This window comes from Aspergillus thermomutatus (assembly GCF_002237265.1).
Source record: "Aspergillus thermomutatus strain HMR AF 39 chromosome Unknown NODE_72, whole genome shotgun sequence".
Classification (NCBI taxonomy): domain Eukaryota; kingdom Fungi; phylum Ascomycota; class Eurotiomycetes; order Eurotiales; family Aspergillaceae; genus Aspergillus; species Aspergillus thermomutatus.
In genome coordinates, this window is record NW_020798121.1 from 23,898 (window position 1) to 40,092 (window position 16,195).

General features: G+C 50.8%; 3 protein-coding genes across 3 annotated transcripts; all 3 read right to left on the bottom strand.

The window, feature by feature from the left end:
- Positions 1–1,554: 1,554 nt before the first annotated feature.
- Positions 1,555–2,270, bottom strand: CDV56_103613 (Zn(II)2Cys6 transcription factor domain-containing protein; the record flags this gene model as incomplete). The annotated part of the gene is made up of 2 exons (XM_026757232.1): positions 1,555–1,938; positions 2,124–2,270. The coding sequence occupies 2 exons, from the start codon at positions 2,268–2,270 to the stop codon at positions 1,555–1,557; spliced, it is 531 nt and encodes a 176-aa protein (XP_026615206.1).
- A 2,551-nt stretch (positions 2,271–4,821) lies between these two features.
- CDV56_103941 (putative sister chromatid separation protein (Src1)) lies at positions 4,822–8,190 on the bottom strand (the record flags this gene model as incomplete). The annotated part of the gene is made up of 4 exons (XM_026757560.1): positions 4,822–5,287; positions 5,765–5,783; positions 5,834–6,444; positions 6,602–8,190. The coding sequence occupies 4 exons, from the start codon at positions 8,188–8,190 to the stop codon at positions 4,822–4,824; spliced, it is 2,685 nt and encodes an 894-aa protein (XP_026615207.1).
- A 923-nt stretch (positions 8,191–9,113) lies between these two features.
- On the bottom strand, positions 9,114–15,318 carry acyA (adenylate cyclase acyA; the record flags this gene model as incomplete). The annotated part of the gene is made up of 3 exons (XM_026757992.1): positions 9,114–9,389; positions 9,458–14,746; positions 14,854–15,318. The coding sequence occupies 3 exons, from the start codon at positions 15,316–15,318 to the stop codon at positions 9,114–9,116; spliced, it is 6,030 nt and encodes a 2,009-aa protein (XP_026615208.1).
- Between the last annotated feature and the right edge of the window lie 877 nt (positions 15,319–16,195).

Here is a 16,195-nt window from a genome sequence, read left to right on the forward strand (position 1 = left end):
ATCTTCTCTTCTTAGTCTTAGTGTTGTGGCCGAACTTTGGAGACGTGCGGGGTTGGAGAGGAGACTTGGAGCATGACTCCCAGTGGTGCTCCACAGTTGCCACCTCATCCCTTCAACGAGAACTTGTGATGTTGGGTAGTCATTACAAGGGGGATTATGGAGTCACGCTGAATGTCTCGATGCAAGCTGCTCCAGACATGACGACAGAAGCCTCCAGGTCTCCTAATGAACATCCCATCACGTGCTGCTTAGATGGCGGCGAGTCCCTAGCTACTACAGCTTCAAAGAACGGGAAACAACAGTCTACAGATCGATGGCAGAAAATAGGAGTTCACAGCAAAGTGCCAGTCTATGAGCTTGGCTAATTGGCTAGATTATCGCACCAAGTGGACGACGATGAGACAAAGTACAAGGGGGACTGTGTATGCCAAAATGATTGACCAAATAGATAAGAGCCAGAGGAGAGATCCTGAGCGATTCTGGATCAAGAAATGACGACCGCTTCGTATATAATCCATCATCAGAAGGGCACCAAAGCATGGAGATCGCCCACATCGTCTCGGACTACTCATTCACAACGTATACCCCGTACGGCGAGGAGAAAAGACTATGAATAAACGGTTTCGTAGGCGAGCGGTGGCCCTGATAGAACTTCTTTGCAGTCTCGAGACTGTCAAGCAATGAATTCAGCTGCCGCGGAGTTGGCGATGCCCAACCATTGACCAAAAGCATACACTGGCGACCGATCTGGGGAAAGATTGGTGTTTGAGCACGGGGACAACCTGCCAGACAATTCGAACACACTTCCGCTCATTGATACTAACCAGCCTGCACCTTGTGAGCTGTCAACATTTGCTGAGATGCAGCATGCAGCTGGAATTTAGACGACAGTCTACATGAACGATGGCTATGCAGAACCATCCTTCTTGAGCCAGTCGTGCGACCAACCACCTGATATCATACCAATAAGACAGAAGAACTCCCTTCGCGGCGGCAGATGTCAACTTGCGCGGTTGGACCAAAATCAATGTTTGATCAATATGCATCCTTCGCTGCTGCAACTCTGCGGTCGATGGGGTCAGGCAAGGACAAATACGTTCCACCGCTTCCAGTTGGTTGGAGATTGACGCGGGTGGAAAGAAGGTCATGTTGGGGGAGACGGGTACTGAAGGGGCCAGGTAGTATGGTAATTCATGAATCGATTGGGAGCAGGAAAAGGTAGTGCAAGAAAAGGAAAGACAAGAATGAAGACAGGTCGATGAAGCCACTTGTTGGCAGTCTTAGCCGATGGTAATCCTGTCCCGGCTTGAGACTGAAGGCGTGTCAAAGGACGTGTAAACGGCTAATGGTCACGTAGTTACCCTCTTCTTGTGCGATACAAGGATGCGGCCTACGATGAGCTCCCTCTGCCGTCACGCTAGCATGGCCCCGAGAAAGAACAATAATCTTGCAAAGCATTGGCACGATGGTGGGAACAATGCTACAAGTCGATGGCATCTGCAGAAAGGGAGACCATCATCGCGAACGGCCCACCGACCTGACCTGATTTCGAGATCATGAATCATTATTCAAAATCGCGCTCAGCCCAGCATCGGGAGACGATTTCACAGATACGCCATCCGGCTGTTTGAGATCGGGAACCGTATTCTCAAGGCCATCGACCTCGTTCGTATGACCCAGTGATTGGGCGACGACCAAGCGTATCTCCTCCAGCGTGGCTCCCGACCGGATGACGTTGATGATGGCGTCGATGCATGCACGCTTGCCGTGCCGAAGGGCCTCTAGCAGCTGCTCCACAAATTCGCGATAGTATGTCAAATCCTCCTCGAGACGTTTTTGCGCAACCTTACGACGTTTGTCGGCATCCTTGTCGATGATGCAATCTCGGTGGTGGAGCGCGCATACGGAACAAGGGGCGCCGGTCAATTTTGCACTACACTTTAATGGAGAAGAGAAAGGAGCTTGTCAGAATGGTGTATATAGAAGCGAGACATAAAGAAGGGGGAGAAAGAGCGGGAGACAGTTGAGGCGATGGACGATGATTGGCAGGGTCAAGTTGCCGCGTTCACTCACACCGGGAGATCCACGGAGAAAGAGGGTCAAGCTTGGTAAGGGGAAGGTACCTTAGTCCGACGTCGTTTGCACTCTGCGCAAGCTGTTGATGCTCTCCGGATCTTACTCTCCTCAGCGACAGGTCTCGCTGTTGGAGTATCTAGCAAGGTCCTTGGAGCGATATGGCGAAAAGGCCTAGGAGGCCCTTGGTGAGACATGGTCCGGACAAAATGAGATGTTCAAAGAGACCCCGAGGGAAAGAGATATGAAAAAACAAGGGACCGGAGGAGAACTCAAGGAAGAAAGACCAGACTAGACTCTGTGCGATGAGTTTCTTGAACATACTCCTCTCCGAGAGGGTGCACCAAACCTCAGATGCTCAGAGGGACATACATGCTCAATCAGAAGAGCATTTGAGGAAAGGTAAGTCACCTGGAGCGCTAAGCCGGGGTTTGGGATTCGACGGTGCTTAATGCTCAAGCAAACTGGGACGGTGATTCTGAGTCTCACTGGCAATTGGCGAAGCACTGAGAGATCGCCGCGGAAAATGAGTGAAGTCCAAGGGCCAGTAGAAGTATGTGGGTGAGTGGGTAAGTGGGCAGAAGTGCAGATTATTCAGGTCCAGTTTCCGGGGCTGGTCATCAACAATGTGTCACGAGAAAATGAAAAGAAAAGGGGTCGAAATCGAAAAGCTTAAGAGAGGCGGGAAAGAAAAAGAAATAAAAAAATGATGATGCTTTTAAATGGAATTGTGAGTGTGACACTTTGCCTCATCCACGGGCCGTTCCCACTTTCCATGGATCCTTCCGAGTCTCCGACCCTTCCAGGAGGTTGAGTAATGAGTGACCTTTAGTTTTAGAGCCTAATGAAGGTAAAGGTTAAGCTAGAGAGAATGGCTAAAGCGAAAGACTCGAGGGGTGGACGAGGGTTGGATGGTGGTGACTGGTAAGTGGAAGGGGGGCCCTCAAGCAATCGTGCCTAACCCGCCCTCGCGTCGAAGATCTTATCTTCTAGATAGGCTGGAGAGAAAGAAAAGTGAATCTGGAGACAGTTGTCATAGTCTGTAGTAGTGCTTCTCTAAGCCTCTTCCTCTTGGAGCGAGCAGGTTTAAAGAACTAGTACTACTAGTCCCAGATCTAATGGCGCAAGCCCGTCCGTCAATGAGAATACTTGAAAAGCGCCAATGGCGCATTCAGCTTGGCAGAACCAATGACCAGGAGTCTCAGTAATTGCTCCGAAGCGGAGCATCGACGGTGTCTGACTCTGATAGGCAAGTAGATATGTACTTCGAGTTAAGGGCGATTCTGCATCTGCACTTCTGGATGGAGCAATCGTGGTAAAGATGAATCCGAGCGCCAGGGTCCTGAACTCAAAAGCGTACATATTTGCAACCCTCACCCTCCTCATCCCTCACCCCTGAATCCGCTGGTATTTTGCTCGAATCGTCTTCGTGCATTGTTCGAAGCCCAGGAATCTCTCTTCGCGTCCGTGCCGAGGGACTTCTGAGGAATGCGAATTTAGATCGATTATCCACGCAGGCCTCTCTGCATTCCATTTCGGATCGTCTACTCTGGTTGTCGCAGCAAATATTGCACTATTGATGTTGTGGGGTGTAGATTTTCTGGAAATCCCGTAACTTCCCCTTCCCGGAAATAACATCCGTCGGCTGTGATAGGGTGCCAAAAGAGATAAATCGCGAGACGGGTGGTTTCAGTTGAACGGGGCACGGCTTTCTTCGGTCTGAAAAGGCCTTTTGCAGAGCAACATCAAAAACAACAACATTGCGAGCCCCGCCAGATGCGAGGACTACCGTCTTGATCAGCAAGGGTTTTCTGCTTATGTTGCATATTGGATCGCCAGTTACCTAGGTAGATATGCGCCGCTCCCGTCCGCATTCCTCACACGAGCTTAACGGGATGAAGACGAACCACAAATCTCATCTCACGCAATCAGAACCACCAACCATGGTAGATAACCAAGGCACTCTCTGTAACGATGGTGGTCTGGATGCTGGATTCGAGAAGCCGAAATGCGCCATGCTGATGTTGGCTGGTTGATGCTGACGTAGTTCACTCGTTCATTTGACTCGATTAACGAAATTTCACGTGATTCGTGGGCACCGGCCTACCGCTTTTCTGCCTTGAAGCCTTGTGGCCTTAGACGCCACTCATTAGATATCTACCTTAACTCTGGAAAAGCCACCTACGCATCCTGACCCCATCAACAATTCTACAAGATTCTACAGAGTACGTCCGTACAAGCACAGCCATGCCCCAATACCGGTGATCGTGACATTTCCTGGACCTTGTATTCTGACATCGTCAACTTCTCCCTTGTTGTACCCGAGGCTGGTAGCGCTACCGCTACAATAATGCAAGAACGAATACCACCTACTAACAATCGATATCGAGTTCGATAGGCAAAGTACAAGCCTACGATTTGTATCACCCGAATAGTGTGAACCGACGAATGGCCCTGGTAGTCGAGTCTTGAAAACACGCTATGGTCCGGAAAAGCGGAAATTCCATAATAATTCTAGTATCTCCATCTCCTCTAGGATGGGGTCAGGAAGGGATGATCAATGCCGCCAAGGACCCGAGAAACCCTGACAGCTGTTGATCCAAACAAAAACAGTTGTTAGTGGTACTGGGGGGCATCCATCTATACTTCAACGTGGCAAACTAGCCTCATTGGACCTGTCTAATCTCTGGTTGGCGGCTTGCGGACCCGTGGCTAACGACGCCTTCAAAGAGATCATTTATCTATGATCTAGTCTATTGCCCAATCCGATGTGCCTGTCTGGAATAGATAGGTATCTTCGATCGAAGCGAGAATCGGCAGCCCGGGCGACATGGTATTGAAATCGACCTTCGAGACTTCGACCCCTCCTTGCGCCTGTGGGCTGTGGCAAAATCCCCCACCTTCCCAACGGATGCTGAATGATGGGCACAATCGTTCAATAATGGAATCGACGAGGCGGTGATCAACCTCATCCCACTGTTGTTCACCTTGCTGGGACACGCACGTTTCGGTTGCCCAGGAGTGGCGACGGAGAGAATCCTCGGTGGACTGGTAGGTCTGGTAGAACTCTTTGGTGGCAAATTTGCCAGTTTGTGTCTCCACGTCACTTCCACGAGAAAACAGAGGAGAGACCATCACGCCAGACCACGGAGTCTTCAGACTCTGGAATCGGCCTCGATGTCTCGATATGGAATCGCTGGCTGCAAAGCCAGGTCTAAAAACTGGTCAGGGGAAATCAGACGAATGATCGGTGAGTTCTGCAGCCACAATTTTCGTGGCTGTTAGCTCGAATGAAGATCTGACAAATGAGAACCTAACAAGCGATCTGATCGAATGGATTGACCACTCCATGGATATGTGGGCTGTCGTTCTGGACGGGGCGTGGCTCTTGCACTGTTGCACACCACCAGTCGGGTTTTTAAATCAACAACTGAGGTTCAGATTCGAGTACCAGGACGACCGACATCCGATGGCAGATCAGATCACATATGCGAAGTCAAGCAAGGGTGTAGGAACCCCTGAGCTCCTGGTAGATGGATGTACTACATCCGGCCAGGTACCTGATTCGAGAAAGAAATGAGAAAACGCCAAGAAACCAAAGATCAACAGGTTATACACAGTAGGACGTATTGATAATATTGGCAGGGGAATCATAAAACTCAATTGTACATGTAAAGTCCAATAAAAATACCCAAAATGAACCAGAATACCTGTAGTTCAAGTTCAAAGATCCATATGCTCCCTTAATAGACGGGTCTACCTTCATCCCAACGACGAAGCTCCCCCGGGCCTCGGGGCGTCAATTGATGTTGATCGGCAGAAGGACGGTTTCCCTCGCTCGATGGAGACGAGTAGGGCAGTTGGTGGTTACTCTCGCGTCGTCTGGTAACGCTGCTCTCGAGAGCATTGCCTTGAACGCCGCCAATACCCCCAATCCATTCCCAGACCCGCGCAACATCTCCACCACGGCCCTCGCGGACCGCAGCGCGAATATTGGCATTCTCCTCGACCACGCTGCGAACACGCTTCCAGAGCTCTTCACGTCGCTTACCCTGAAGCTCAGAACGTAGAACGTCGTCACGCAACTGGCCAATGGGAATATACGGTTCCCTCGCGTCACCGCGAGCATGTAGCGCTGCTTGTGTCGCTAGGCGGTCTAGCGTGGTTGCTACCAGCTCCGGGACACGAGCCAGATCGGATCGTCGAGCAAGAACTTTTGCACGAGCGCGAACCAAACCCAGAATAGTAATAATCAAAATTGAAAGAGGGAGTCGATATGCGAGGAGAGAAAGTCGGATGTGACGGCGGAAGGCGCATGCGAGGGGGAGTCGTGCGATTGAGGTAGATGTGAGAACAAGGACAGCGGAGGGTCTGTGATTGCGTTGTGGCCTCTGTTAGTTCCGGTATACAGGTCAGAACCGTGATCATATGAAAGACTAGCATACATGCTAGGCTGGGCACGACGAGACACCCAGAAAAAGGAAGAAAACATGATATCGAGGAGAGAAACATCCCATAGGCAACTTACTGTTTTGTTTTGGTAACAACTTCATCCTTTGCAACAATTTCACCGAGCGCTCCTTTCCAAAGCTCGTCGAATTCAGTATCACTCATGCCTCTACGGCGTTTCTGTGCAATCGCCTGTTTCAAATCCGGTTCAGTCATTTCCGGGGAAGTCACTTCTTTCCCGTCCTCTAGACGCTCTCCACATTCAAATTTAGCTCGTCGATCACGGAGCTCTTCAATAGCCTTGTCCGCGACCGCTTTCACACGACGAGCTTTTTCACTGTCTGGTTCGCACGTGGGGGGCAGAGGAACCAGACCTCCAAGCGACAGAGGATGCGGTTTCAGAATGAAGTCATGCTCACAGCGCGCCTCGAAGTTCGGGTAGCAGAACGCATGTGGAGGGCAGGGCTCACACTGCGGCTCCAACACACTGGCCCATTCGGGCACCCTGGTTTCTGCCAGGGACCAAGTAGGTTTTCCGAGACCGCAGTATCCGATTTCAATCTTCTCCTTGCGCCACCAACCACCAAAACCCAAAAGCAAAGAGACAATGAGGATCCACGGAGCAGCTTTGCTTGCGGTACTCTGCTTGGCAGCTCGGCGTCGGATCCGTGGAGCGGTTGGATACATCAACTCCGCTTGTTGTCTTTCCAAGGCCAATTGCTCATCGGGCGTAAATTCTTCGCCAGCACTGAGCTCACTTTCACCCTCATCATCGTCCATTGCAACTTCCTCCCTCGGTGACCTGGAATTAGTGACTGGAGATCCCAAGGGAGATCTTGTAGGCGTTGTAGAAATATCATCATCGAGATCGTGAGGCGTCTCAGACCTTCGTGGTCTCAGTCCGTGGCTCAAACCAGGGCTGCCAGTGGAAAGCCGTGAACTTGTCTTTCGTTTGACATCACGACTCATGCTTCTTGAGCCCTTGTTGTCCCAGGGTGCAGGAGAACTGCCACTCTGAAATGGATTGTCATCGGTGAAGACACTGTCCTCCTTTGGTTCTGTTTTGACGTAGACAGTGTGAGGCTCGGGCTCGATTGAAGGAGCAACTTCACTATTCCGTAATTTCCTAGCCGTGGATTTGCGTGGAGAGACCATGTCCGCAGCAACAGGCGTCGCGGGGCCATCATGCAAGTCTATGTCCGAAGCGCGCGCGTGCTTCATCTCCGACTTGGGTACCTTCCTCCTCGTGGCCGTCGACGGTGTGCTCGGCACATTTCTCTCCTCAGTATCGGCTGTCGACGCCCTCGTGCTCTTTCTCGACCGGCCTCTTCTTGTTCCCGTCGCAGTCGAGACAGTAGACGGTGTCGGCGGTGGAGGCATAGACTCCCTATCAACAGTTTCCCGCTGTCCATCATAATCACTAGCCACCGATGTCGCACGACTAGGCATATCTGTGATACCTGCGCTCGTTCTCTTCACCCTCTCGCGGTCTCGCAGGAGCTTTTTTGCTTGAGGCAGAACTTCTTCCTCCAGGATGCGGATGAGCTGCGCCTTTTTCGCCGAAGCCGGATACGAGACATCATGACTGACAAGGATGGAGCGGAGGCGAGGGACGGTGAGTGTATTAAGGTCGAAGTCTGGCGACAGATAATCCAGTCCGTCCGCCATGGTAGTGCGACGCTTGCAATCGACTGCTAGCAAAACAAGAGCTGAGTGAACGGGGAAATCAAACAATGCCGTGCACGGCTGAAGACCCCCAGTATCGGGATCAAACGCGCCTGATGGGAGCTCAAAAAATGCGTATTGTATCCCTGAGTCGAGATTTTTTTTGACTGCACTTTGTTTTTATTCGTCAAAAAACCTCGAGCATTCAATGAAGATAATGCTGTGAAAATTGGTATCCAGGGCAACCAAGCGGGGCCTAAGGAATGACCAATCGATCATTCAAATAAGGGTCGTGCTCAGAGTGTCCCCTTTACACGTTGGTCTCACAGATCAAAAGATGAGAATTATACAGGGGCTCAAAATTACTTCGATGTTGATGGATGTGTGCTGAATCGAAGATGAAGAAGCCTGCTATGATGACGAAAGGAGAACGCGTGCAGTGGCCGATGACGGGCTATGGGAGTGAACAAACTGGCCTCAACCCAATCAAATGACAATAAACAAGCAGGCAAAATCACGTGTTTGTTTAGCCGCGCCTCATCACAACAGCCATAACAGTCACATGATTTGAGCCGGTCGTGGACAAATCACCTGCTGACAGGCCAGGAGATCATATTGATGGCAGGTCATTCCCATCGTTGCAGTGAGTGAGATGATTAGATGTAGAAATAGATTCAGTCAAGCAGGCTAGTACGGTCAATGCAATAGTAGTCGACAGGAAACAGCCAAAGACCAATACCACCTCAGCACCCTACCAATGCTTCGAAGTCCTTCAGAAACGACCATCCCAGTAGACGCCCCTCATATGTAATGAATGAATATAGAACAAGATTGGATACAGCGACAAGAGAATTAAGCAGTTATATGAACAGTTATGCGATAAATGTCCAAAAGAACGTTCCACGTTGAGATCATGTAAGATAGCGCTACTCCGATGACGGAGCGAGTTGGAGGAAGGATGAAGATGCGGAGCTGGGATTACTGTCGCCAGTCTCCTGACCTTCGGCTCCTGTAGAGCTGGATGAGGCGCCAGTGATGCCCGCAGCACTGACGGCCAGTTGTTCCTTGAGCGCTCTGTATTCGGCAAGTTGGGTTTGTAGTTGTTGCATCACCTCACCAATAGGCACGGCGTGGTCACTTAGTTTGTCACCAGGTTTGAAGGGCCTCAGCATGTATCGCACTGACAGAGTAGTAATTGTCATCTGTAAGAGGCATAAGACGTCAGATTTGAGAAAAAGTAAAGCTAGAGAGATCAAAATTGCGCACTAACCTCGATGCGAGTCACCTGATGTGCGACTAAATTCACCACCGTCGAATCGGCAAGCTCGCCACCATGATTCTTGACCAAGTTGAACAAAGCCGAGTTCGGCTCCTTCAACTGCGCTTCACCTGGATTCTCCAGCGCACCGCATAATCTTTCCAAGCGAAGAGTGATCTCCCATAGGCGCCATATGAGATCCGTCTGAATTTCGAGCTGGGAGTGTTTACTTATGGTCGTGGGACCGTTCTCTCTCGATTCCACCTGTTCCAGCGTGGTCAATCGCCCGGAAAGCGAGTGAGGGTAGATGAGGTACAGTGGCTCCGGATTCTCCAGGCCCTTCAACTTCCGTTCACCCTGATCTTTGATGACGAATCCTTGGCTGTTGAGCTGCTGAAGTTCACGACGAATGTTATACCCCAAACTATCGACGGCGTAGCTTTCCTCCGAGCCAGTAGAAGCAGCTCGTTCACTGTCGGCGTACACTTCAAGGTTGCGCTGAATATCACTCATGAAGTCGGACGAGACGAAGATCTGACCACCGTCGGCGACTGCTGAGATACGTGACGCACGGTTGACCATGGGTCCGAAATAATCCATGCGGTTGGTGACAGGATCTTTCTCGCAGACAGGCTCTCCCCAATGTATACCCATGCGGACAGACAAACCCCTGAAGATGATGTTGTTCTCCATATCGTACTGGACCTGACACTGTGGCTGTTCGAGGATTTCGGTGGGCCATTCGGCCTCCAAAAGCTGGGTTTGGCAGTTGAAGCACCAGAGCAGGGCTGCTGTGGTGGTGGAAAAGGCGACCATAAAAGCGTCACCTTCGGTCTTGACCTCATAGCCACCAATAATCCCGAGTTGTCGACGAAGGATGTCGTTATGTATCTGAATCGCTGAACGCATCGCGTCGGGACATGTCTCCCACAGACTCGTTGACTTCTTGATATCTGTGAAGATGATGGCCAATTCTCCAATAGGGGCATCCACGTAATTGAAGCGGGCGAGTCTCGAATCGCCGGGCATGTCACGAGGTTTCTTGGTACGCTTCGTGCTGGGGATGATCTGTTCCTCGGGAAAAGCAGGAGGCCCCATCGAGAGACTTGTTCCACGAAACTTGAACTTCTCCCGCTTCTTTAGGTCACTCACACCGAGAATCATCACCATGAGTTTATTGTTAGCACCAAAGGATATCGCCAGGTCCCGGATTTTCTGAGCAGCGATCATGAGGTCTCTGCGCTCCGCTCTGGTGACATCGACGACTACATCTGGCGTCACATAGTCCCACAATTCCTTCGATGCCAGGATGATCATCTCGTCCTGTTCAGTCAAGTTGACGTGCATGGTGTGGGGCGCTGCAACGACTGCGGGCATCAGCTGAAAATGGCCAAAGGCTCTTGACACGTGAAGAATGTCGTTCAATCTTCCGTTGCGAGAGACAAATCCTCCAGCGGCCCGGATTCTTGTCCGCTCATGGGGCTCCGCGGGATCATGATTCTTGGTCAGACACTTCAGCGTCCCGTCTGACTTCACAAGGATTGCCTGCGCGTCACCAACGTTGGCGACATATAGATCCATGTTATTCAGATACAACACAGTTGCGACACCCCCAGACCGTATGTCGTCTTGATTGAGGAGTTTCGTAGCAGGGGATCCTCTGTGAAATTGTCGAACACTACGGTCGTCAATCGACTTGTAGGCTGCTGCAGCCATGTTCTTGTTCAACGCCAAGAATGTCCGCCGTAGCGCATCAAGCGGTGTTTCTTGTTCGTCCACTCGTAATTTCTTGAGCTCTGAAGAGAAGGTTGAGGTGAAATTCTCATGCAGAAACTTGGCAATCCTAGAGCCCCCTGTTGACTGAGCTTGGCCGTCAAACAACCCTACAAGCGTTTCCACATTGTCCGGCTTCAAACGTGGGACGATCATATCGATGATGGACAGATGCTCGCTTTTACCCAAGAAATCAGCCATGCCATATGCCAGAGACCCAGCAAGTGAAGCAGACGTTCTGACACGCCGATCTTCGTTCTCCTCAGGAATGGTAGGTGTGGTGAGAGTGACATCCATCAAACCGAGGACCCGGAGATGGGTAAGGGAGTTGAAATCAGTCAAGTCGGTTCCGTTGGCGGTGGTCGGTCCCGCCGAGGTGATGTTTGGTTTGATCTCCAAGCGTTTGTTCCCAGAGAAATTGAGATATTTCAAATTTCGATTCCAGTTCCAGTTCCAATCGTAAGGCCAGTTGGACACATTATATTTCAAAGCATTGCTTCCAACGTCCAAGATTGCGAGTTTGCTGACCTTGCAGAGTTCTGCTGGTAGAACCTGAAATCGATTTGCATTCAGGTTCAGAACTTTGAGGTTACTTCCTTCCTCGAGATCATCGGAAGGAAGCGAGGTCAGCTCATTGCCTGAGAGGTACAACTCAGTCAGGAATGGCCAGCGCTTGAGCAAGCCCTGCGGAAGTTCGGTCAATTCATTGTACGACAGATTAACAACGCGTAACTCTGGAATCAAGGACAGCTCGCGGAAAATATCGTCTTCTAGCCGATTGTCTGCAAGATATAAATTTCGTAGCGAGCCGGCAAACGTCGTCGCCACGTGTTGAGAGAAGTTCGAATCTTTCCTGGAAGAAGGGCTTCCTTCGGTGCCCGATCGAGAAGCTGCTGATACTTTTCTCCCGCCTTGGCCAAGAGACGAGGCAATGGACGGTTTGCGATAAGTCCCACCATTTGGTGAGCTTCCCGAGCTGAAAAAGCCGCCTGACGTCTGGCTGGGTCGACGTGTTTCTAGTCCATCTTGCTCCTGAACGGGACCGAGATCTTCATAACTTGGTGTAGTGGCTCCCCCTGGAGTTGCTGCAGGTGTAGTTCCCGTGTCGCTAGGTGGCTGAGGTGGAGGACTGCCGTGTTTGGGGAAACTGTCCAGCACGTTTGATGACACGTTGAGAGTCTCCAGTCTCACACAATGCCAAATTTCGGCAGGGAGCCTTCTCAAATTGCATTCCCTGAGGTTGAGATATTTAAGCTCGGTCAGGCATCCGATGGTCGCGGGTAGCGCAGCCAGGGGATTTTTGATCATGCTGAAGTGCTCCAGCCGACGAAGTTTTCCAATATGTGTTGACATCGAAACAAAATGATTCTTATCAAGAATCAGTTTGGTCAAGTTGGGTAGGTTCTCAAACAACGAATCCCGGAACTGCACAAGCTTGGCAGAGGCTATGTTGAGAGAGGTCAGCGTCGGCACTGGTGCGTCAATGTCAAACTGCGTCATTGGGCAATGGTCGAGGAGCAAGGTCCGCAGTTTTGGGAATGACCCTCTGAATTTCGAGACTGCATTATGTCCAATCAGCAGTTGCTCCAGTCGAGGGAGTTGCGCCAGAATGTCTATGTTGGTAATGGCATTAAAGCGCGCATCAATCTCCCTCAGGTTAATGAGGTCCTTGAATGTCTCGTCCAATGGCCCGCTCAGGATATTATTCGTCATCCAGATTCGTTCCAGTGTCGCCAGTTTTCCAATATTTGGCAGCTCAGCGATATTGTTAAAACTGATATCAAGATCCACCAGGCTCTTCAAATTGCAGAGGAAAGAAGGAAAGACACGGAAGTTGTTGGACGAGATATTGAGACTCCTGAGATACTGGAAATTTCCAAAGTAACTCGGTAGCTCTGATAGCTTGTTGTTGGCCATTTTGATACTGACGAGACCATGCAACCTGTCAAGATGGACATGGCCAAGCTCCTCCAAGAGATTGTTGGACACGTCCAAGTAAGTCAATCGACTTGCAAGGCTAAAACTAGCTGGCAAACGCAGAGCTTCATTGCCAATGAATTTGATCTCCCGTAAATTGATACAGCCCTGGATGAAATCTTTGGGGACATCCAGGGACAGATTCCTAGACAGATTTAGTGAGATAATCTCGGAGGCCTTCTTATAAAGCGTGATCGGGATGGTGACGAGACTCCGACCCTGAAGATCAACATGACTGAACTTCTGCATTTTGCTGAATCCAGGATCGCCATCAAGGCTGCTGTAGCCACTGAGTTTTGTTGGAAGGAATATGAAGCGGCAGATATAACTATGGTCTTCCCGACCAATCTCTTCGATTCTGTCCTTCGCAGTGTAGCCGACTTGTTCCAGCAATCGCTTCTGCATAAGGATGGGTCGCTCTGAGTGATCAAGCTGTCTAGAAAGATCATTTTTCCTCATGACAATCTCATAGTTGTTCAAATGGTCTTGAAGGAAAGACTTTCGGCCAAGCATAAGGAGGATGTCTGCAACGGTGGCGTTCAGACCAGCTGAAAGTGTAGCAAACGTGGAATCGATGCGGAAGACCCGGATGAAGTATGAAATGCCATCCGGTTCACGTGCAATACCCGTGGAATCACTTGCCACATTTGGAAGCCGCGCAGCGAGATCCTCCCCATGTTTCTTCACCTGCCAGCTTTCCGGAGCATCCCAGTGACCCGGAGGTAAGCCGTCCGGCTTCTTCCCTTCCTCATGCTGCGTTGGGACACCATCGAGGGTTCTGCCTTTGTCGCTTGGAGAAGGGAGAGCTTGCTGGCTAACAATGCCCTCCATGTGTGAAAGATCTGTATCAAGCCTCCAAACACCAGGCTCCTCTGGAAGTTTGACGTCCCTTCCAGGAGGTACTTCATTGCCAACGCCGCGCCGGTTCCGTAATTTTGTGGAGCCCATAACCAGGCCTTTCCCGTCCTTTCGACGCTCGTGGTCGCCTAGATCAAGGTTTCTGATAGAAGTGCCGCCTTCGAGACTGCCTTGCCGGCCTCGTCGCGGGGAAGCCTCCCTCCGCGCGAGCTTCGATGAGGACTTCGATGCATCCTGCGCGGTTTTGGACCCGGGGAAATGCTTCAAGGGACCATGTGCTTTGGTACGTCGAATTTTATCCAAAATCGATCGCTTGTTGGAGGGCGCTCCGGGGGAGTTCTGGCTTTGTTCCCGGGAATAAGCGCTCTGTATGCTCGGCGTGGGGCTAGTGGAGCGACCGCCGAGGGTGGTAGTTGAGCTCATCGCTGTTGAGGCATTCAGGCTATGTTCTCTGAAGGGGCGCAATCCAAGATAAGAATCATCACGTCCTGTTGCTGGACGAGCTGGATAACCAGCAAGATCGCCCGCAACAGTTGGCTTTTCTTCCTTGCTTCGGGAATGACGGTGGCTGCTGTAGTGTCTCCGAGCCTCTCTTGGCGCACCTGGGTTCATAGCAGTTTGGCCAGCAACGCGATGACCTTCAGGTGCGATGGGGGCTTCTCGAACAGGAGCCTCTCCAAACTGAGGAATGTCCTAGATATAGTCACAAAATAAGAAATTGCAATCCTTCAAAAGCAGACACCGACGAAATGTGAAGACGGATTCGAATGTGGGCAACGGAATTTCGGTCGTGCACTTACATTGAAGCTTTGATACAGCCATGGAGTAATCTCACTGGACGGTAGGGGAGTTCGCGGTCTTGAAGGATGTCGTGAGGAAGTATCATCCTGGGATCTTTCTGGAAAGTTTCGTGCGCCATCAGAATTGGCTCTTTCACGGGCTTTAAACTGGGCAATAGAGCCTGGTCTGCTGCTCAACGATCGAGTATCTTGTTCGGGCTCCTGCTTCGATTCGCCTGATGGGAGGTATTCATCCCCAAAGAAACCTTGTAATTTCTTCCGGAATCGACCCCCTGTACTAGACTTCGAGCCCTGACTGCTGATTGTCGTGGCGCTGGCTACAGATGGTCTCCGGTGGTCTCCGTTGTAGTCTAGATCGACGGGTTCACTGGCGAAGGTCCGGCCGGTGCCAGGACGGAATGTGGCAGATGCCGGGGATGCCTCATGTTCGGAGTAGTCATGGAAAAATGTGCCCGAGCCGTCCATTGGCGCTATCTTAGGAGAGGATGGCCACGAGGGATTAGGGTTCTGTTGGAAATAGTCGATTTGGTTGGGATTCAGCTGTGATAGTTTCGAGCTTGAGCTAGACGTTGGTGGGGGGCCAGGATCGTCAGTCCCTAAGATCGCCGTAGCCTTTCTGTGACTGCCAAGGCCTTTCCGCTGATCTGTGGGTGAGATATCGGGCGAATTCCATGAGAAAGTGGAAGAATATAAGTTATTCGAAGCGCCTGGGTTTGGCTGATTGTGACCCTGTGATGCAGATCTAAGGGAAGTTAGCACTCATTTCATCTCGACAGAAGATCCCGCCGTATCGACAGATGACTAGAAGAAATGCTGGCACGGAATTCCATCCGCCATCAAAACATGAAGACCAGTGGGACGTTGATAGAGTCCACAGCCCCATTTCTGAAGGAGTACTTGGTGCTTTCGACAGGCGGTAATTAATGTTCGTCAACCTCGCCGCGAAACCAAGTGGACATATCCCAAATCTCCAACAGAGACACCATACCAGTTATTCAATATGGGCAAAAGAAGGAATGGGAGAGAAATTTGATTTCCCGCTGTTTCTTACCTCTCTAAGCCCACGGACCCAGGGAAAGGAGAATTGCTACGGCCATTCGACATGGCTGTATCGTATAGCGGACGAGGATTTTGACTCTCTTTGACAGTCTCTTGCGACAACCAGCTGTTGGCCCCGGAGCTCTCAGAACTGCGTCTTCTGTGCGAATGATCGCCTTCGCGCAGCGACATGCTGTTATATTATCCAATTCTTCCGGGCCAGGAGCGAGAAATCAGCCGGTTGTCACAGCAGTCGCGGGAGCCAAGAAAGAATCCACCATGAATGAGGTCAACGGTTTCGGAG